This window comes from Lycium barbarum, chromosome 6 (genome assembly GCF_019175385.1).
Source record: "Lycium barbarum isolate Lr01 chromosome 6, ASM1917538v2, whole genome shotgun sequence".
In the NCBI taxonomy this organism is placed as follows: domain Eukaryota; kingdom Viridiplantae; phylum Streptophyta; class Magnoliopsida; order Solanales; family Solanaceae; genus Lycium; species Lycium barbarum.
In genome coordinates, this window is record NC_083342.1 from 38,551,129 (window position 1) to 38,572,899 (window position 21,771).

The 21,771-nt window shown below is 41.9% G+C and overlaps 1 protein-coding gene across 1 annotated transcript; it reads right to left on the reverse strand.

Moving 5' to 3' along the window:
- Positions 1 to 17,714: 17,714 nt before the first annotated feature.
- On the reverse strand, positions 17,715 to 21,317 carry LOC132643709 (serine/threonine-protein kinase-like protein ACR4). Its single transcript, XM_060360258.1, has one exon. It carries the CDS (start codon positions 20,696 to 20,698, stop codon positions 18,008 to 18,010), a length of 2,691 nt encoding a protein of 896 aa, XP_060216241.1. The 5' UTR covers positions 20,699 to 21,317; the 3' UTR covers positions 17,715 to 18,007.
- Between the last annotated feature and the right edge of the window lie 454 nt (positions 21,318 to 21,771).

The following is a 21,771-nucleotide window of genomic DNA, read 5'->3' on the forward strand; positions in this document are numbered from 1 at the left end:
CCCAAATGGCCCTTCTGTATATATTTGTATTTTGACCGGCGATGCCTATTCCGCCGCTTTGTTTGAGTTTGATTTGATATGACCGCTTAAGACATATTTTCGATATAAATTATGTGTGATATAACTTTTTGAAAATTTTGAAATAAGTTTGGATTCGGAAATGAATATGCGATTTGGTCTGGGTACCCAGGTAGGGTGCCAGTCGCGGCCCACGGGGCTGGGTCGTGACAAAAGTGGTATCAGAGCGGTTTGTCCTCGGAATGTCTACAGGCCGTGTCTCGTAGAGTCTTGTTTATCGATGTGTTGTGCACCACGTCTATAAGCAGGAAGCTACAGGGCATTTAGGATGTTACTTTCTTTGTAATCTTAGATCGTGCGATAGAGCTGTGCTATTAGGATGATTTTGATCTGACTCGCCTTCGTGTTTGCAGTGATGCCTCCGAAGAAGGCAACGGCAGCCCAGAAGGGCAAGGCGAGGATTGGGGAGACTAGCCAGGCACAGCGAGCTACCCGGGCTCGTGTTTATGAATTGCCTGAGGATGTGCCACAGTCTGAGGGGTCTGCTACACCCCCACTAGTACAGCCTAGAGCAGGACCATCGGCAGCTCCAGAGGTCCGTGTACCCGCACCTGAGGCTCCAGCTCCTCAGCCAGGGGCGGAGGATCGGACCCTGAGAGAGGCTGTGCAGTTGCTGACTACGCTGGTAGCAGGGCAGGCTCGCAGACGCGGGCGGAGGGATGATGATGACGATGACAGGCGGGACAGCCTGCGAGTTCGGGAGTTTCTGCTATGTGGCCCTCCAGAGTTCTTCGGGTCCAAGCCCGATGAGGACCCCCATGACTTTATTCGGGGGATGCGACGCTCACTGGACCTAGTCAGGGCTTCGGAGACCGAGTCGGTTGAGCTGGCGTCGCACAGGCTTCGAGATGTGGCTACCCACTGGTACGAGACTTGGGAGCTGTCTAGGGGAGAGGGTGCCCCTCCAGCCACTTGGGATCAGTTTGTGACAGCATTCACCCGCCACTTTTTGCCACCAGAGTTACGGCGGGCACGAGCTGATCGGTTTTTACGTCTGCAGCAGAGGGTTTGGAGTGTTCGCGAGTATAGCCTTGAGTTTGATTCTCTGGCCCGATATGCACCGGCCGTGGTAGCAGACATGTCCGATCGGATGCATAGATATGTTATGGGATTGGACCGGTACTTGGTAGACAGCTGTATGGCCGTGTCACTGCAGGCAGACATGGATATTTCCCGGCTTCAGGCCTATGCGATGGGTATGGAGGACCGTCGCAGATCTGATCCTGCTGGCAGAGATCGAGACAGGAGGCCGCCCAAGAGGGCTAGATCCGCGGGTTATTCAGGAGATTCTCGAGGCGGACAGCCTCAGCAGCAGCAGCAGTCTGATAGATATTTTCCTCCTTCCGGCCGGGGTACTCAGTCAGGTAGCCGGAGATTCGACAGTACGGGACCGTCTGGGGCCGGTCAGAGCTCCAGAGCGACAGGATCGCAGGTATCCAGGGGTCCCAGTCAGGCCAGACCACCTAGACCCCGTTGTCCACATTGCGGGAAGTCACATCCCGGGGAGTGTTACCGAGCGACGGGAGCTTGTTTTTCTTGTGGCGGTCAAGGCCACTTTATGAGAGACTGCCCTTTGGCCAGCGGTTCGGGTAGTGCGGCGCAGCAGACAGGGTCAGCCGCCGGTTCTTCCTCTGTTCCATCTGTCCCACGCCCTGGAGGGCGGAGTATTCCAGCACCGGCAGGGCGCGGTCGAGGTCGCGGCGGTGTTGCAGGTTCTAGCGGTCCCTCGAACCGCATATATGCTTTGGCCAGCCGCCAGGATCAGGAGGCTTCACCAAATGTTGTCACAGGTACATTACTGGTTTTCTCCAGATCTGTATATGCATTGATTGACCCTGGCTCTACCTTATCATATATTTCCCCGCTCGTTGCTAGTAAGATTGGGATAGTGTCTGAGCCTATAGAGCCATTTGAGGTAGCCACGCCAGTTGGGGATTTTATTGTAGCGAGACAGATCTATAGGGATTGTTCTGTGACCATTTATGATCGTAGCACTAAGGCTGATTTGGTAGAGTTAGACATGCTCGAGTTTGACGTCATTATGGGTATGGACTGGTTGTCTTCCTGTTATGCTAATGTCGACTGCCAGCAAAAGGTAGTCCGTTTTCAGTTTCCAGGGGAACCAGTCATAGAGTGGTTCGGATCTACTGCATCGCCGAGGGGTAAGTTTATTTCATACCTCAAGGCTAAGAAGATGATTCAGAAGGGTTATATCTATCATTTGGTTCGTGTGCATGATACTGCCGCGGAGGTACCTACCCTTCAGTCTGTCCCGGTCGTCAGTGAGTTTCCAGATGTTTTTCCTGACGAGCTTCCTGGCCTTCCGCCGGAGCGGGAGATTGATTTTTCTATTGAGTTGATGCCGGATACGCAGCCTATATCTATTCCTCCCTACCGGATGGCACCAGCTGAGTTGAAGGAGTTGAAGGAGCAGCTGAAAGATTTGCTGGATAAGGGTTTTATCAGGCCCAGCACATCACCCTGGGGAGCGCCGGTATTGTTTGTCAGAAAGAAGGATGGGTCGTTGCGGATGTGTATTGACTACCGGCAGCTGAATAAGGTGACTATTAAGAATAAATATCCCCTTCCCCGGATCGATGACTTGTTTGATCAGCTGCAGGCTGCTAGACACTTCTCCAAGATAGATCTGCGCTCAGGCTATCACCAGGTGCGAGTACGGGAGTCTGATATCCCGAAGACTGCTTTCAGGACCCGGTACGGGCATTATGAGTTCAGAGTTATGTCTTTCGGGCTGACTAATGCTCCAGCGGTGTTTATGGATCTGATGAACCGGGTATTTCGGCCATTCCTGGACAAGTTTGTTATTGTGTTTATTGATGATATCCTGATTTACTCGCGATCAGCCGAGGAGCATTCAGATCACTTGCGGACGGTACTTGGCATTCTCCGTCAGCAGAAGTTATATGCTAAATTCTCTAACTGCGAGTTCTGGTTGACTTCTGTGGCATTCTTGGGTCATGTTGTCGGCACAGACGGTATTCGGGTCGATACGCAGAAGATTGAGGCTGTGCAGAATTGGCCCAGGCCTACTACACCGACTGAGGTGCGCAGTTTTCTGGGATTGGCTGGGTATTATCGCAGGTTTGTGGAGGACTTCTCTTCCATTGCAGCACCACTGACGAGGCTTACCCAGAAAGCAGCAAAATTCCAGTGGTCAGATGCCTGCGAGCGCAGCTTTCAGATGCTGAAGGAGAGATTGATTACAGCGCCAGTTCTGGCTCTTCCAGAGGGGTCTGATGGGTATGTCGTATATTGTGACGCCTCTGGTATTGGGATAGGATGTGTATTGATGCAGCACGGTCGAGTTATAGCCTATGCTTCCCGGCAGCTCAGACCGCACGAGAAGAACTATCCCACTCATGATCTTGAGTTGGCCGCGGTGATTCATGCTTTGAAGATTTGGCGGCATTATTTATATGGGGTCCATGTGGATATCTATACGGATCATAAGAGCCTTCAGTATACTTTTAAGCAGAAGGAGCTAAATTTGCGGCAGCGGAGATGGCTTGAGCTACTAAAGGATTACGATGTTGATATTCTGTACCATCCAGGGAAAGCCAACGTGGTAGCTGATGCGCTTAGCCGCAAGTCCGTAGGCAGTCTGGCTGACGTTCCATCTGATAAGAGAGATTTGGTTCGTGATATTCATCAGCTGGCCAGCCTCGGAGTTCGTTTGGCCGATTCTGGAGATTCTGGGATTTCTGTTCGCCCGGTTGCTGAGTCATCTATTATTCAGGAGGTAAAGCAGCGCCAGTTTGAGGATCCTACTTTGATTCAGTACAGGGATGTGGCCCTTAATAAAGCAACGACTCAGTTCGAAATCTCGCCTGAAGGAGTATTATTGTACGACGGCAGGTTCTGTGTACCGGATGTTGCGGGCTTACGGCGGCAGATTATGGGCGAGGCACATTGTGCCCGGTATTCTGTCCATCCTGGTTCCACTAAGATGTACCGGGACCTCAGGTGTTTGTATTGGTGGGACGGCATGAAGAAAGACATTGCTGAGTTTATTAGTCAGTGCCCGAACTGCCAGCAAGTCAAGATCGAGCACCAGAAGCCCGGTGGCTTGTTACAGGAGATGGAGATTCCAGCCTGGAAATGGGAGATGATTAATATGGACTTCGTTGTTGGGTTGCCGCGTACTCTACGCAGGTACGACTCTATCTGGGTTATTGTGGACAGGCTGACGAAATCAGCCCATTTCCTTCCGGTCCGGACAACATATTCGGCTGAGGACTATGCCAGATTATATATCAGAGAGATAGTCAGACTTCACGGGGTCCCTGTATCTATTATTACTGACCGAGGTGCTCAGTTTACAGCTAATTTCAGGAGGGATTAGGGACTCAGGTGAACCTCAGTACAGCTTTCCATCCTCAGACCGACGGGCAGGCCGAGCGCACTATTCAGACGCTCGAGGATATGTTACGGGCTTGCGTTATTGATTTCAGGGGCAGCTGGGATGATCATTTGCCGCTTATAGAGTTTGCCTACAATAACAGTTATCACTCCAGCATCCAGATGGCCCCGTATGAGGCCCTTTATGGCAGGAGATGCAGATCTCCTATCGGCTGGTTTGACGTGGGCGAGACTAAGCTGATTGGGCCTGATGTGATCCAGGAGGCTGTAGATAAGGTGAAGCTCATTCGGGAGCGACTGTTAGCTGCTCAGAGTCGACAGAAAGCGTATGCTGATAGGCGACGTCGACCGTTAGAGTTCCAGACTGGTGACTGGGTATTCCTGAAGGTGTCGCCTATGAAGGGCGTTATGAGATTTGGCAGGAAGGGTAAGCTGAGTCCGCGGTATATCGGGCCATACCAGATTGTTCGGAGGATAGGCGCAGTCGCCTACGAGCTAGACTTGCCATCCGATTTGGAGTCCGTGCACCCGGTGTTTCATGTATCTATGCTGCGGAAATGTATTGGTGACCCTTCCAGGATATTCCCAGTAGATGATCTTCAGGTGACGGAGCAGCTATCTTATGACGAGCAGCCGATATCTATTCTGGATCGTCAGGTGAGAAGATTGCGCACTAAGGAAGTGCCTTCTGTCAAGGTTTTGTGGCGCAATAACAACCGGGAAGAGATGACTTGGGAGGCGGAGGATGAGATGAAGAAGAGATTCCCCCATTTATTCCCTACGCCTCCTGTAATCTAGACTTCTGTATTTGTTGTACCAATGAACGGATGGACCACGTGTGCTATTTATATAAAAAAAAAATGGTTTTTTTTCCCCGTTATGCTTGTGAGCCTTCATAAGATTTGTTTAACATTCGGGGACGAATGTTCTTAAGGGGGGGAGAATGTTAGGCCCCGTGTTCTCGTACGATTGGAAATCGAGAAATAACTATGACTCGGGTGTTAGAAGGACCTAATTTAAATTTTGTGAATATGACTATGTTGGTTGTGAAATCTTTGATGCTAAGACCTCGGGGAAGGCCGAGGATAAATTTGGAATTTCGGGAATTAGTTTCGGGAATTACAAAACGGGACTTTTCTCGAATTGGGCCAAGAAAATGCAATGCAAAAATAAGGCCCAAGATCAAATGGGGGCCGGCCATAGTGTGGCCCAAATCCATTTTAAAAGGGGCATGTGCTATGCACATGACCCCATAAGTGGATATATACTAAGATCATACTTAGAAATTATCACTAAATAGAACAAAAAAATAAAAATCAAGAACACCTCTAGAAAGAGGCATTCGGCCGAACCAAAAAGGAAAAGAAAGAAAAAAAAATTCCAAGCTTCTTTGTGATCCAAAAATCTTGTTCTTCTCATATTTGTGAAGTACTCAAGACGCTCTCCGACGTGGTATAATTAGCTTGGCACGAGGACGACGTTTTCGACAAGTCGGGTTTTCAAGAAAAGGTGAGAATTCTTACCCTTTTATGTTATAGAATTGATGTGAATGTGTTAAGCATAGGGAGTAGATGGAGATCCCGTAATTTTAACGTAAATAGAAAGTCGTGGGTGTGTGTTTGTAGTGTGTTTGGCCGTGAGCCATAGAGAGAAAAATTGGTGTGAATTGATCTTGGTTAAGTTGGTATAATGTGTTGTTGTGATCCTTATATCGTAAATGATTGATTGTTGAATTAAATTGGCGGTGGAAAATGAATTCGGATATTATCGGAAAGTGTATATCCTTGGTATCTTTATGTATATCAATGTATATTTTGGGTACTAGAGACTTTAGATATGACTTTTTAATGATGTGGATGAATTCGGAATGAAACGACGTTAGTTAGAATGTTCGTCGTGAAATTTTGATATTTTGAAGAACTATGGAAATTAATTGATTTTGGTGCAATTTCGTGTATGGTTTGAATTGTAATGAGAATGTGGTTGTATAAGTTTGAATGTGGGAATGAATACAAATAGGTAGATATAGAATTGGAATTTTGAAAGTTTGAATGGAAAGTTGCCAACTTAAGAAATCATGTAGGACTTTGAAGCTAGAGTGAATTGATTGTTGCTTACATTGTTTGGTTGATGTGTGGGCTGTTGTGGTTGGTTAATTTGAGCCGAGCTACGCCTCGGGGATGTTAGATTTATAGGGGAAGTGCTGCCGAAATTTCGGTAGGCAAATATGGAGTTAAAGGCATTTTTGAGCCTAAGAATCTCAATTGGTAACTTTGACCATTTGCAGATTTTTGACGAAACGGGACGGGACTTTTGGAGGAGCTTACGACATCTGAGAGGTATGTAAAGCTTCCCAATTCTTTATTTGGCATATCTTAGTGTGTTAGTTGAATATGAGACCTTCCGGAGCATTTCTGCTCCTCGAAACCCGATCCACAGGAAAGTTACTATTCATTCAATTCGATTGAAGCCTAAAGGCTCCCTTTTGGCTAGAATGCCACTATTCGTCCGAAACCTATCGAAATGTGGTCGGGTAACCTAGAAATGATTATGTATGACCCTTGGCATATAACTGCTCATAAAAATACATTCGCCACCTCACTTCGACTCGAGGTGGGTCCGCTACCCCAAAATGCCCGATTTGCCCTTCGGGCCACCTTTGAGAATAAAGTTGAAAGTACCACTTCCGATCTTTGGAACATCCTCCTACGGGGTATGTTTGGACTATTAGATGCGCTAATCTATGTTCCGAACTATATGGACCATTTTGGAAACGTTTTGCAAAATGAAACCTTATGTCGGCTAAGTATTCGACTACTTTGTATTCTAAAATGACTTATGAGTTCACTTTGCTTTGAAAGACTATTTTGAAATACGATTTGCATTTGCTTGCTCACGACTCCGCTCGTGCCTTATTATGACTTCGTTCACCGGTTCCCGGGCCGGTTTTGATTCGTGCGTTGTATGATAAATTCGGCCGTATGCTGTGTTACGGTTCCCGAGGCTTCGCCATAGGGCCCGGTTCCGTTTGGAGTTATGCTGTGATATGGCTCGGGACGCGATACGCTCACCGATGATTATGATTATGTTCGGAGATGTACGGAGATTTGAAACCTTCTGGTGTTATGCTGTGTGTGGCGCCAGCGTCGGAGTGGCGACCACGTTCTTAAGCGTTTGCATGATTTTATTTGCATAAAACATATGTATATGATTTTGATACAGATTTTGACATACCAGTTTGTACCCCACTTTGACATTTGATTTGCTTTCGGTTTTGATCCATAATTCTGTACTCCGTGCTTTACATACTCAGTACATATTTCGTACTGACCCCCTCTCTCCGGGGGCTGCGTTTTATGCCCGCAGGTGCAGACATCGGTGATCCTCCGCAGTAGGCTTCACTTCTTGCTTTTCGGAGTACTCTTACTGGGTCCGGAGTCCACTCTTGGTATAGACTCCTCTACTCTGTATATCCTTTGTATATTTGACAGTTTGGGTACGGCGGGGCCCTGTCTCGCCATATGTTATGTTTTGAATTCGTAGAGGCCTGTAGTCATATTTGTGGGGCGAGGGTCCTATGTGTATGTTGTCTGATTTTGCTTTCGGGTCTTAAAGCGGTCTGTTTGATATGATGGCCCCAAATGGCCCTTCTGTATATATTTGTATTTTGACCGGCGATGCCTATTCCGCCGCTTTGTTTGAGTTTGATTTGATATGACCGCTTAAGACATATTTTCGATATAAATTATGTGTGATATAACTTCTTGAAAATTTTGAAATAAGTTTGGATTCGGAAATGAATATGCGATTTGGTCTGGGTACCCAGGTAGGGTGCCAGTCGCGGCCCACGGGGCTGGGTCGTGACAAGAATCATCATAGGCACCTCTAGGACAATGGGGTACTTTCAGTCAGCTAACAGCCTCTAAGAATCTGGAGCAAGATCTCCTCCCTGTCGACCTGTGGGCATGAACACAGCGTCCAAAGAAAACGGACGTCAGTACGAGTATTGTACTGAGTATGTATGGCAGGAATGAAATAAACAAACATAATAGGAAAATCATGAGTCGAGAGGCAAAGGTATAACCAGCACAAGCGTCATAGGCAATCGCATTACTTACATGTATCACATTTTACATAATCATAGTATACATGTCATCACATCATATAAATCATCTCATCATAGTCCTCATCGTTAACCCGCGTCCGGGTAACCATCATATGCCGCCCACTAGTGGTGATCAGGCCCGGCCCTCTAGGCTCGGTGTAACATCACATCCCGCCTTAGCGGTGACATGGCCGGCCGTCTAGGCACGGTGGAATCATATGCAGCCCGCCTTAGCGGTGACATGCCCGACCATCGTGGCGCGGTGGAATTATATCATCACAAAATCAATCATAACACATCACTCTTACACATCTCATACCATAGCATCATGTTATCATTTCTTGGTATTCCATGCATCCCATAGTCGTGTTACAAGTTAGCATTATTTATCATCTTATTGTCATAGCATATATTAGCGTTAGGAGCATACATTAGGCTTTAAGGCAACCACACTATGTCGGGGTGACGTAAGGTCGTGAACCCCCGATTGTATTATGGACATTTCATGGGTTCATGCCTCGCCTTGAAGTAATTAAGGCATAAGGCGAGTGGTAACAATAATAACATCATTAGCATTGTAGGAACATCGTGCCACAATTTCTTGAATCTCTATACTCTAGCTCATTGTCATTATTATCATGCTTATAGGTGATTCGATATATAGAAGGACTCATAAGCTTCATCTTATAGAAGGATTATGGAAAACTTGAAGGATTCATGCCTTTTGAAAGAAGAGTTAAGCCTCACATACCTTTCTCGTTTAAGCAATCTAGCGTTCGCTTATTCTCCTTCAATGTCACGTCTCTACCTTCAAAAGAGGATTCGTACTAACGTTAGTTAATCAACTATAAGAATGCACTACTATTTCTAGAGACAATTGGGCGGCACTTCCTTTGTCTATACTACTTTTCCCATATTCCATATCAACTCCCAACACCCACAACAACAACTACATTATACCAATCAACAATCATCATTCATATACAATGACCATGATCCACCATTTCTCTTTATTTTTACCACCTTTATGGTTTTGGGTTCGCTATCGTATTTTCTCATGTATCCCACTTATCTCATGGTCTACATGTCGTTTATAACGCATTCATACTCACAACATACTAACATTCATGATTCAATTCAACTACCATTCACTCATGGCACTATTCACTCATTTATGACCCATTTGCTATGCTTTTCTACAATTCGGGTATCTTAACCTTCCAATACCTTAAACAACATGAAATGGTCATGAAACTTACCTTGGATGAGGGTGGAACAAGCCTTGAGTGGAGTCTCTGCTCTAGCACCAAAACCCTACTTCACCTCTTTTGGTTTTCTTTGAGGAAGATGAACTTGAGCTAGGTATCACACTCTTGTTTTCATGAATTTGGCGTTGTTGATCTTGATTTTCCCTTGATTCTCTTGAATTCTTGTGGATGAAGTGTTTTGGAGTATTCTAGAGAATTCTTGAATTGTGAAGATGAGAAATGAAATGAAATGAGCTTGGGGTCCCTTATACTAACTTAAAAATCTGATTTTTGTGAACAGTAGTCGGGATGCACAGTGGTCGTAAACCCAGTTTACGGGCCGTAAACAAGAATACGGCCCGTCCTCCACGACCGTATTTAAGCATATCAGAAACAGAAAGGTTTGTTGTAGGCCATGGTAGTTTACGGTCGCAGTTTACAGGTCGTATTTCGATTTACGGTCCGTATTCTGAGTCGTATTTAATCATTTCAACATTTGACAGAAAGTTGAAGTTTTGATAGTTGGAGGACGATGGCACTTTACGGTCCGTAAATCACTTTACGGGTCGTATTGTATTTTACGACCACTGGGTCGCAATGCAAATCTACAACCTTCGCGTTTTCAAAACTCATTGGTAGTCATTCCCTTCTTAGTAAAACATTGTACACTCATACTCTTCGTTGGTCTATTCATTGTATGCTCACGGAAAATTTTTCGAGGTGTCACACTTCTAGATCTAGCAGTGGTCAGTGCGCTCCATTTGATCCAGGGCTGCAGTCAGTTTTGGTATGCCATCCTTTTGAGATGTGTATGCATATGGGTAAGATGGGGCCCTGTCCCATCCTTTCTATAGCTTTCTTTACAGTAGAGGTCTGTAAACAGTTGTATGTATTAGTCAGATGATGTAGCCTTGTCGGCTTCCATTCTTTTGTGTACAGTATATGTAGCGGCCTAGCTGGCCTGCATTGTTCTTCAGTATGTGTGTGTATATACAGATTGTACAGAGTCTTTATGTTTCCCCTTTATGAGATCCGTGTATGCCATTTATGGGCCCTTGATGTTTAGTATGTTTCAGATACGTGTTTAGGGGTGTTTGGTCGCTAGAGGTCAGACACTCGTCATGACTCATCGGTTTGGGTCATGACATTTACTATTCCGCACTTTACTTCTTGTTACTATTAAAGAACATGATTCTTCAATGTATTACAGGGAAGATAAAATAATACTATCTCCTCTAACTTTAGCTTTCGAACATGTCTATCCAAAATAGCCAACAGATTTTCCTCACAGGACAAGCTCTCATTGATTTGAACTGTATCCAACTTCAAGACATAAGACCTATACTCTTATACTTCTGCAACATACACACATCCTATATAGGGTGAACCCTAGTCATGGTGGTAGGGTAAGTATCTAGGCTACCTCTTCAATATGCTCCAATACCTCAACGGGCCTATTAATCTAGAACTAAGTTTGCCTTTTTTGCCAAACCAAATTACAGCATTCAAGGGCCTAAAGTTTCAAAAAACTATATCATCCTCTATGAACTGTAAATCAAGAATCTTCTAGTCCACATAACTATTTTTCCTACTCTGAGCTAGACAAAGCCGATCATGAATCAACTTGACTTTTTTCAAGGCATGTTTCACCAAATCTGTACTCAATAGTCTAGCCTCACTAGGCTCAAATCAACCGACTAGAAAATGACACTTCCGACAATATAAACTCTTATAGGATGCCATTTGAATGCTAGGATTGGTAACTGTTATTGTATGTAAACTCACTGACAGTAACTTTTGGTCCCAAGGACTCTGAAAGTCAATAACACACGCCCTTAACATATCATCTAGAATCTGAATGTAATGCTGTTTTTAGTCATGTACTTCCTCATAGCTCCTGGCTGAATGGAATACCCTAAACTGTGAGCCTCATCACTTATCAGTTGCCACAAATCACCCACTTTAAGCACACAAATTTTACCATGAAGCCACATCATCATCCGTAGTCACTTTAGTAGCACCAACCTATTGTACCATATCTCTTAGATCATGCAATTTCTGGCCCCATGAGCAGCTTCCCGCTTTCAATTTTATTATGCTTTACCTATTTGTGTATTCATTATTTTAGTTTCAGTACATTAGACATATATTAATCCTGTATTTGTACTTCCTCATTACGCCTACATGCATTACCAATAATTTCTAAAGACTTATCTAGGTGATAAGTTGGGAGGGCGTGTTGATGGTCTTGATTGGCCCTTAGACTCATAATTGTTGTGTGTGTACAGGTATACCAGGTGGTGATTTCGTAGCTGATCAGTGACTTCATCCTACATCAGTCCCTTCCAATTAAAGATGAACCACCATTAGATCATGACAACTACCATTTCTTTTAGCAGACTAAGTATCTTACTTCTAAGTGTTATATCCCGTAATCTTGCACATTCGGAAAATTCGAAATAATTTTGACTTGTAAGAAATAAGGCCATATTTTGGTTCTATTTAATATATAAGTTGTTTATGAAGACATTGATGCGGAAATATGGAGGAAGGCTAAGGGCAAAATTGGGAATTTCGGAAATTAGTTTCGGGAATTACAAAATAAGAACCATAATTAATTGGGCTCAAAACAAAAAATAGGCCCAATTTTAGAAGGTGGCTGGCCATGACTATTGAAAGGGGCCCAAGCCCATGACAAATTTAAACAAAATAAATGAAAGGAAAGGGGCATAAATCTTCTACACTAGAATCTTCAAGAAACAAAAAAATAAACTTGAGAGCACAACAAAAGAAGGCCTCACGGCCAAGAGAGAAAAAGAAGAAGAAAAAAAAATTCTCGAGCCTTCATCCTTGGTCCAAAATTTTATCTCTTTTTGAATTCCTACTAAGCTCAAGATCCTCTTCAACGTGGTATAATTTTCGGGGCAAGAAAAATACCTTTTGTGGCAAGTGGAAAATCTTAGAAAAGGTAAGAATTTTATCTTGTTCATATTACGAAAGACATATATATATGTTGTAGTGTGTGGGAATAAATGAAAAGTATGAAAATTTTGTGTGTTGTGAGTCTGTGTGTGCGGCCGTGTATTGTGTTGAAGGAGAGGGATGAACAAAATTTTATTTATTATGTTAATTGTGTTGTGGTGGCCTTGTGATGTAAATGGAAGAATACTAGTTCAAGTTGGCAAGAAAAATTAGTTATAAGTTGTTATAGAAAATTATGTGATTTTATTATAGTTTTATGTAATTATGGAAATGGAGTTGCTAAAGTGGAATTGTGGTTGTTGTTGATGAATTTGAAAGAAGAAAAATGTGTCGTCGTAGTTTCGTTGCATTTATGGAGATTTCGAGTGGATTATGGTGTTGGTGGGATTGTTGAATATTTTGTAGATTGTTTAAAATGCTTTTGAATTGTGTCGAATGATCTTGGATTAGTACTTGAATATGTGACCGAATATGGATTGAATATAATTGAGACGCCGTTGAAGTTGTAGAACGAAATTGCTAATGCTAGTATGCGTTTTGAATCGATGGTGGATATTGTTAGAATAATTGTTGGTATTGTTGTTGATATTGTGGCCGAGTTAAAATTCTGGGATTTGTTGTTGTATTTTTTGCCGAGTTGAATTCTCGGGGATGGCGCATTTACAGGGGAAATACTGCCGAAAGTTTTGTAGATTAAGTGATGGTCTTGAATTGGATTCTAAATGTTATGGCTAATGATTGGCATATATGAATATTGTTGTAGATCTTGCGGAGCGAAAGACTTAAGTTCGGACTAGCGTAGGAAGCGGGCAAGGTATGTAAGGCTTACCTTTCCTTCTTTTGGCATGATCCTTATGAAATGAATAAATGACATATATGCATGATTTCAAGGAAATTCCCCGTTCTTAGAGCCATTAGGGTGGCTAATATCTTTGACCTCCTTAAGCCGCTTCATATGGTTTCGATACGTATTCATGATTCCGAAGCTCTATCTAATAAGTTCCGAGTTTGTCTACGATCCCTATTGGCCTATTGATACAAATATACGTAGTGTGGTTAAGATTATTGCAAAATTGGATAATAAGCTAAGCATAAGAATTCATGTTCGTAAAATGACTCTGTAGATATTAATGTTTTAAACTTTTGCATATAGTCTTGGATCGGGCTGCACGTTCCGCAGCAACACACTGTATGTTATCCTATGAGTATGCATGTATGAATCTGTTATATACACATATGATATATGATGTCGGTATATTGATATGACTAAAGTTTGATTATTAAATGCTAGCACGTTCGATTATTCCACTGAGTCTTTGACACACTTTGATACGTACGTATGATTCCAAGAGTTCTATTTGATTTGATTTGATCCATAACGATGACCGAAAGGTACTTGACCTGATTACAGCTTTGATTTTCCAAAAAATGTCTTCTGAAACGCTTATAGAGCGTTCTGTACTTCAAACGCTCGTAACTTTCGTATACTAACTCCGATTGACCCGAAACTTGTTTCTGGACCTTCAGATGTCGATAAGTATGTTTGTATCTCGGGTCTTGATTTACGTGTATATGGTTTCGCATTATTCTGTTCGTGCAAGCCTCCGTTTGGATTTCACTGAGCCCGGGCCAGGATATGTTCTCGTGTGTACTCCTCTGCATTGTTCACCGCGTCCCTCTCACTTGCGGACCGGGGCACGTTATATTTATGATATGATGACGGGGCGGTGGCCAGGATGGCATATGATGATCTTATTCACCGCGTTCCGCAAAAGAGGGCCGGGGCACGTTACATGCATACATGATATATGATATTGGCATCCATGACATATGATTCACCGCGTCTCTCACTGAGGGCCGGGGCACGTTATATGCATACATGATACATGATTCACCGCGTCCCTCACCAAGGGCCGGGGCACGTTACATGCATATTTGATACACGAGATTGACATATATGATTTCATCTACCGCGTCCCTCAATGGAGGGCCGGGGCACGTTATTTGATATATGCATATATGATACATGATCCTGACCTGCATGATCCGTGTTTTGAAAGTAAGTTCTTTTGGCACTCTAGATGACTCACTTATCTTCTGTACTTCCTTCGACATACGATAGCGGCATATATGATTTATGTCTCGAAGGTAAACGTTTTGGTATTCTAGATAGTGTCCTCATTCTAGTACTGGATATTCGATTATGGTTCTGTTTTCTATATTTCATGCCTTACATACTCAGTACATATTCCGTACTGACCCCCTTTCTTCGGGGGATGCGTTTCATGCCCGTAGGTACAGACGTTTATAGAGGTGATCCGCCAGCCTAGAGTACACATTCTGCTGTTTGAAGCGCTCCTTTGATTTGGAGTCCACACTTTTGGTACAGATCCTTCTGTTGTGCATATCTTTATGTTCGTGACTATTTTGGGTACGGCGGGGCCCTATCCCGTCATGTGATTCTGTTGTCTGTATTAGAGGCCTGTTGACATGTATGTAGGTCATGGGTCGTGTTTGTTCAGTGATGGTTATTTGGTTCGTGTCCGGCTTTCCCCTAAACTACGTTAACTTGATCGATTTATGTGCTATAATATAAGTAACGGTTTAAATAATATGTATATGATTTTGTATGCACGGGATTCATAATATGTAAGCGCAAGTGAAATTTGGTTAGTAAGTATGTACGGGTGTCCATGTCGGACACTAGTCGCGGCCTACGGGGTTGGGTCGTGACACTGAGTTTCTTTTCGTATTTTGTATACAGACTAGTAGCTCCATGACTAAGTCACTTTATAGGTTGTATAGGTAGATTTTGTACTTTTGTTAACGTTTCCGCACTTTTCTACATATTGAGACAATTAGTAGATTTTTCTCTTTATTCCTATATTTCACATGTTATAGCTTAGAGAGTTCGCTTTATGGGTAGTAGCTCGTTAAATGTCCTGTAGCAGCCTAGTGCAAGATTTGCATTGTGACATGTTTTGACCAAGTGGAGTAATATATGCGTTGTACTCTTTTTTCTCCGGATGTACCCATATTATAGTTCATTCCTAGATGTATACTATTACATACAGGTTACTAAAGAGTTTCATTAAATATGACATGAACCATTTAGATCATGTAGGAGGTTATGGCGGTCTGAGAGTTACAAACATAATGTTGAGGAGTTGCGGGGTTATGTACGGATGGAGCTCCTCTCCATTTCTTATTATCTCCATTTCCTCAAGTTCTTGCTTGGATGGGGGAGATCATGATACTTTGAAATTAATGATTGAGATTTAATTATGTAAAGTAAAGCCCTAATCATGATAAGGATAATAGATGTTAAAGCATTAAAAAGAATAAACTACTATATTTGTAAAATTGAAGAGAAAAAAAAAAGAAAAAAAAAGATATGTATGATATCAGATGACAGGTTGTGTGTGCATATCTTCCAGGGTGTAAATTCACACAAGGAACCTTGGAGGCCGTTCATCAACACTCAGATCAATAGGACCACTCTACGATTTTGCAGTATATCATGTGTATATTGCAGTATATCAGATGGTTTTTTGAGTGCCATACATGAGGTATTGTTAGTTAAAGGTTACAGAATTGCAGACATGAGGTTGGGCAAGATTGTAGGGGCTGATATACACATGTATCATGCTGGTATACAGAAATATACTGCTGATATACATGGACTGATGACCAAGTTGTGCATCAAGGTTTCAAACTTGGGACACAAATTGGTTGACATGCAGGAGATTATCATTCACATTGGCTTACAGGATTGGATTAGCAGATTTCTTCTTCAAGTTTTAGGTTTTTTAAAATTTTGGTATTTTAGTCATTTGTATTACCAACTTAAGCCATCATTTTAGACTTAAGTTGGCCATTAGATTAATCATGCTTTCTATTGGTCTATGTGACCACCTTTGTAAAGACTTTACCTTGCTTTGTTTTTGATAAAATATATAAAAACAGCCCTAGGCCACAAACCTAGTGGAATTTACCCAAAAAAAAAGATTTGATTATAGAAAATATGTATTATATTAAAATTTTCATGAGGTCACAAATCCATTTACCTTACTTTTTTAACATATTCCTTTCTAACACTAAACTCAATTGCAGCAGCATGTTTGTTATATTTTATTCTTTTTAATTTCTTAATATTACATATATTTTTCTTTTATCATACAATTTTTATAATTTTTGAATATTTTTTAATATCATATGTTAGTTTTTTTTTTATACATAGACTGAGTTAATTAGTCCCCTGAATTTACTTCTATGATTTTTCATGTCCGAATGAGAATATAAAAAAGAACTCGTATATTTCTTTTTATTATTTAATGTTACACGTTTATATATTCTTTTATTTATACTTCTCATATTTTTCATATTTGAATGAGAATGTAAGGAGCGGAAAAAAAGAATAAAAATGTGCAAAAGATAAAAGGTTCCTAAGCAAGTAGAAAGAGAGAATTTCTTTTTCATATATATTTATGGATGAGATATTGAGCAATGGGATTACAAAAATTTTGGGAGCAAATTGAAATGGAAATATCACTTATCTTAAATATGTTTAGGACCTTCCTTTAATTATTCAAATCTCAATCATTAATTCTAAACTACAACATATGTCCCCACCCAAGCAAAAACGTGAGAAATTGGAGAAAATGAGAAACAGAGAGAAGCTTCATCCGTTACGTACATAATAGAGAAGAATGGTGGGAATTACATTAGCATGATAACATGTTTTAGTGATTACAATTAACGACATGTATTACGTTTGTGCAGTGGACATCCCTAAAAGTGATTACTGATCACAATTTACAACATGTATATCCTAATTTTTATATATTCAATTTTTAATTACTTTTTTGAAAAATACATATTTATGAAAAGGACACCTTTTGTTCAATGTAAATTGGCCAAAATTAGAATAGGCGAATCCAGTTCCACCTCAACAGAATGATGCAGTACACGTCCATGATATCATGAACTCTAGTTTACCAAGAAAACATCAAATTATCAGAATTGAATGCAAAAAGAAGAAAAAAAATTGAACTTACAATTACATGATCAAACATCTAGCTAGAGCTCATCGCCTATGGTTGAGGGTGGAATTCTTGATCACAGGGGTTGTATTTATCAAGAATTCACAACATAGTTGTATACATTTGTTCCACTAACAAAATATGCATCAACATCGTTTTTGGTGTTATGTTAATTAGAAGTTGTGTTTCAAGAACAAGTGTTCATGAGGAGAAGCTGGTCCAATTTCTTCTTGCAAACTTCTCAAGCCGTCAGTGGCATTTGCACAGACGTTCCTAGTTTCTAAATTCTTTGCTTCAACATCTGCATCCGATACTGAAGACTTTCTCCTCTGAGATGATGCAACGCTTGGGAAAGTAATCCAGGAAGGAGCTCTGAATTCGACGAACCTCTGATCCTCAACATCTGTTGTTTCTGAGGTTGACCGATTTGATGAGGACTTCTTGTGCAGTCTGCTGCTTCCTAGAACCACCTCTGTTGGCAAGATAGGCTGGTCATTGCTTGGACTACCCATCAATTGAGCAAGTGCTCGCTCCAAAGCTGTCGTTACTTTGTCCATTGATGGCCTCTCCTTCCCTCTCATCCTCACGCATTTGCTCGCTATATTAGCAATTCTTCTAAGAGCTTCAACATGATCAAAAGGTGGTTTCAAGACTGGATCCAGTATTGCTTCTATATCACCAGCTTTGATTAATGGGACTGCCCACTCCACTATGTTCCCTTCATCGTATTGCATGTCAATGGCTTTCCGACCACTGAGAATTTCCAAAAGCAAAACACCAAAGCTATAGACATCAGATTTGGTTGTAAGATAATGTAGTCTGTAGTACTCAGGATCGAGGTACCCAAGCGTCCCTGCTGGTAACTCAGCTAATGGGGAACTGCTATTAGCAGGTCCAAGCAAGGAAAGCCCGAAATCAGCCACTCGAGCATTGTGTTCTTCGTCTATAAGAATGTTTGAGGACTTGATGTCTCTGTGAATCACAGGTGGACATGCATAACCATGCAAATATTCGATTCCTCGAGCAGCTTGGACTGCAATGGTTACCCTTCTTATCCAATCCAACTGGGCCTTGTTTTTCCCGTGTAGATGTTGATGCAACGAGCCATTAGCCATGTATTCATAAACTAGCAGTCTCTCTTCACCTTCTTCACAATAACCTAGCAAATTGAGCAAATGAGCATGGTTCAACCTGGACAGCAAGTCTAGCTCAGTGTGGAACTCCTTGGAATTCTTCTTCATGTCAGATGACATTATAGCCCTCTTGACAGCAACCACAGTACCGTCCTTCAAAACCCCCTTGAACACACACGAAAAGCTACCCTTTCCAACTTGTGATTCTTCTTTGAATCCCCCAGTTGCTCTCTCAAGATCTTCATAACTAAACATCTGAGCTCTCCTTATCTTAAGATCATCAAAATCACCCCTATCTTTACCAATTTCCTTTGCATTCTCAATATTCTTCCTAGGACTAGAACCACCTTTCCCTGAGCATCTACAGTTCCTTAATTTGTAGCGAACATATACGATCGAAGTCAGAGATACAACACTCACCAAGAATACTGCAAATGCAACCTCAGCAACAATTACCGGTAACTGGAGTGACCAGAATTTTGCATTTTTCTTTTCAGAAATGGGACTGGAACAGTTGGAAAAGCAGTCAACAGAGGTACAACTTGAACAATTATACGTGCACTGTCTGTTTGTAGATGAAGTGCATTCAACCTGTTGATACATTTCAGCAGGACAACCGTTGGTGCAGGGAAGGCAAATGGGGGAATTAGGAGACTTGCAAGTTGTACTTCCATTAAACTCATAGAAGCCAGAGGCACACGGTCTAGGCTTGCAGACTCCAGGAGAAACAGCCAGTGGTAGAGATGAGGGAAAGCCGAAGCCCCAACAAACAGGCAAGAGTGAAATCTCCGCCGGGATTCCACAAGTGAAGTAATCACCAGCTGCTATCTCATAAAGCCTAACTCCGCTAGGAGGTGGTGTGCTTTTCTCAACACTGTAACCCCAGCAAACGACACCACGATCATAGCTCCTAATCCCACAAGCATGAAACTTACCACTAACAACGGATAGAATTGGATCTCTAGGAGCCACTAATTCAGCATTGAGTTGAGCAGAATGAGCAGCAGAGAATTCTTGTTCAAGGTTCAAGCTACTTCCCCAGCAATACACTCGAGAACTCACCCCCTCTAGGATCCCACAGACATGATATCCCCCAGCTGCAATCTTGATAAATCTCAAATCTTTTGGTGCTAAGCTAATAACCTGGCTGCTAATCTCATCACCCCAACAGAGAACACTTCTGTTGAGCGAAAACAAAGCACAATTGAACTCAGAACCAGCTGAAATAGACTGGATCTGACCCTCAAACTCATTGTTTCTTGTCATGTTATAACCCCAGCAGTCCACCAATGAAGTGTTCCTATGCTTCCCCATTAAGGGTTGCCTTAGTCCACACAAATGATTATCACCTGCAGAGATTTCTAAGTATTGGGAGCCTTTGATCATGGGCTGAGGCACTCCCATTTGGATAAAATTGCTTCTTCCCCAACAATAAGGCTGGTAGGAGTCCATGAGAAGTCCACAGACAAAGCCATTTCCAGCAGTTAGACCAATAAAAGGGAAATGAGCTGGAATTGAATAGATTATAGCAGAACTGGAGCCATAGCAGCTCACCAGATGAGATCCATCTGACTTCAACCCGCAGAAAACAGAACCATATTCACCATAAGATATGGCAATTGAAGACATTGATCCCAACCCTGAAACTCTTGAAAATACCACAAGGAGCACAAAAGCTTTTACAAGATATCTACATTTCCACATTACCAGACAGGACTTAAAAGTGCCCATTATTACAATACAAAGTTAAAAACAAATTAAGCCACTAAGGTTAAACCAAAGTACACAAACAAAAAGTCAGTACTTTCACTTTTTTTCCTTTTCTCATCAATCTTTTTGTCAGAACTAAAACACCACTCCTCATTCTCCATAGTTTCATGAGTTAATAACAGAAAAGGAAAAAACATTGGGAAAGAGAAACTAGAAAAATGCTTCAAACATACCATGGCTGGAATCAAGAAGAGCCCAAAATTCCTCCCAAAAAGATAGTCTCAAACTACTATAATACCCTCACAGCAACTTGGCTGTACTTTGTCAATACCCTGGCTTCTTCTTGCTTAATAAAATTTGATTTGTAGCCAAGAAGCTGCATATTTCAGTTCAAGAAACACTTTCCATGTCATTTTTTAGCCCATTTCTGTGCAGTTGAAAAGGATTATGTGAAGTTATGGGTGGTTAGAGAGTGGTATCAAGAATGAAGTGGTGGTGAATATTGGTGAGAAAGAGAGGAGGCATTAAATGCCTACAGCTTTCTCAAAAAAAGCAAAGGGGGTGTAGGTGACAACATTTAATGAGACAAGTTATTGCAATATTGATATTTCAATCCCTGGATATCTGCTCACATGTCCGACTCTCTCCACCCTTACCAAAGCATTTCATTTCATGCAAATAATAAGACAAATAAAATTTCTCTTTTTCTATACAATTAAATATGACTAGTTTTTCATACTCCTTATACGGCATAATTTACTCGAATTTCCATAAGTTACTGATATATTATTACTTCCTCCGTCCCAATTTATATGATTTTATTCGAATTTCTCGTTTTCTCTTCAACTAAATTCAAAATTCCACTTTTTTCTCGTACTTCTTATACAGCATAATTAACTCAATTTTCCATATATTGTACTTTTTACTTTTTTGTCACTATTATGTCACGACCCAGCTAGGGGCCGCGACGGGTACCCGGGACTAGCCGCCGAGCACCACTCGTTCTACTACTCATCTTACTCATTTAATGCTCTTTTATCAATTTATACTTAAGACATAAGAAAATCATCTTTTCATTTGAGAACATAAAATAC

Excerpts from the sequence above, each read along its gene's own strand:
- LOC132643709 (XM_060360258.1), bottom strand. The coding sequence starts at position 20,698 with ATGGGCACTTTTAAGTCCTGTCTGGTAATGTGGAAATGTAGATATCTT.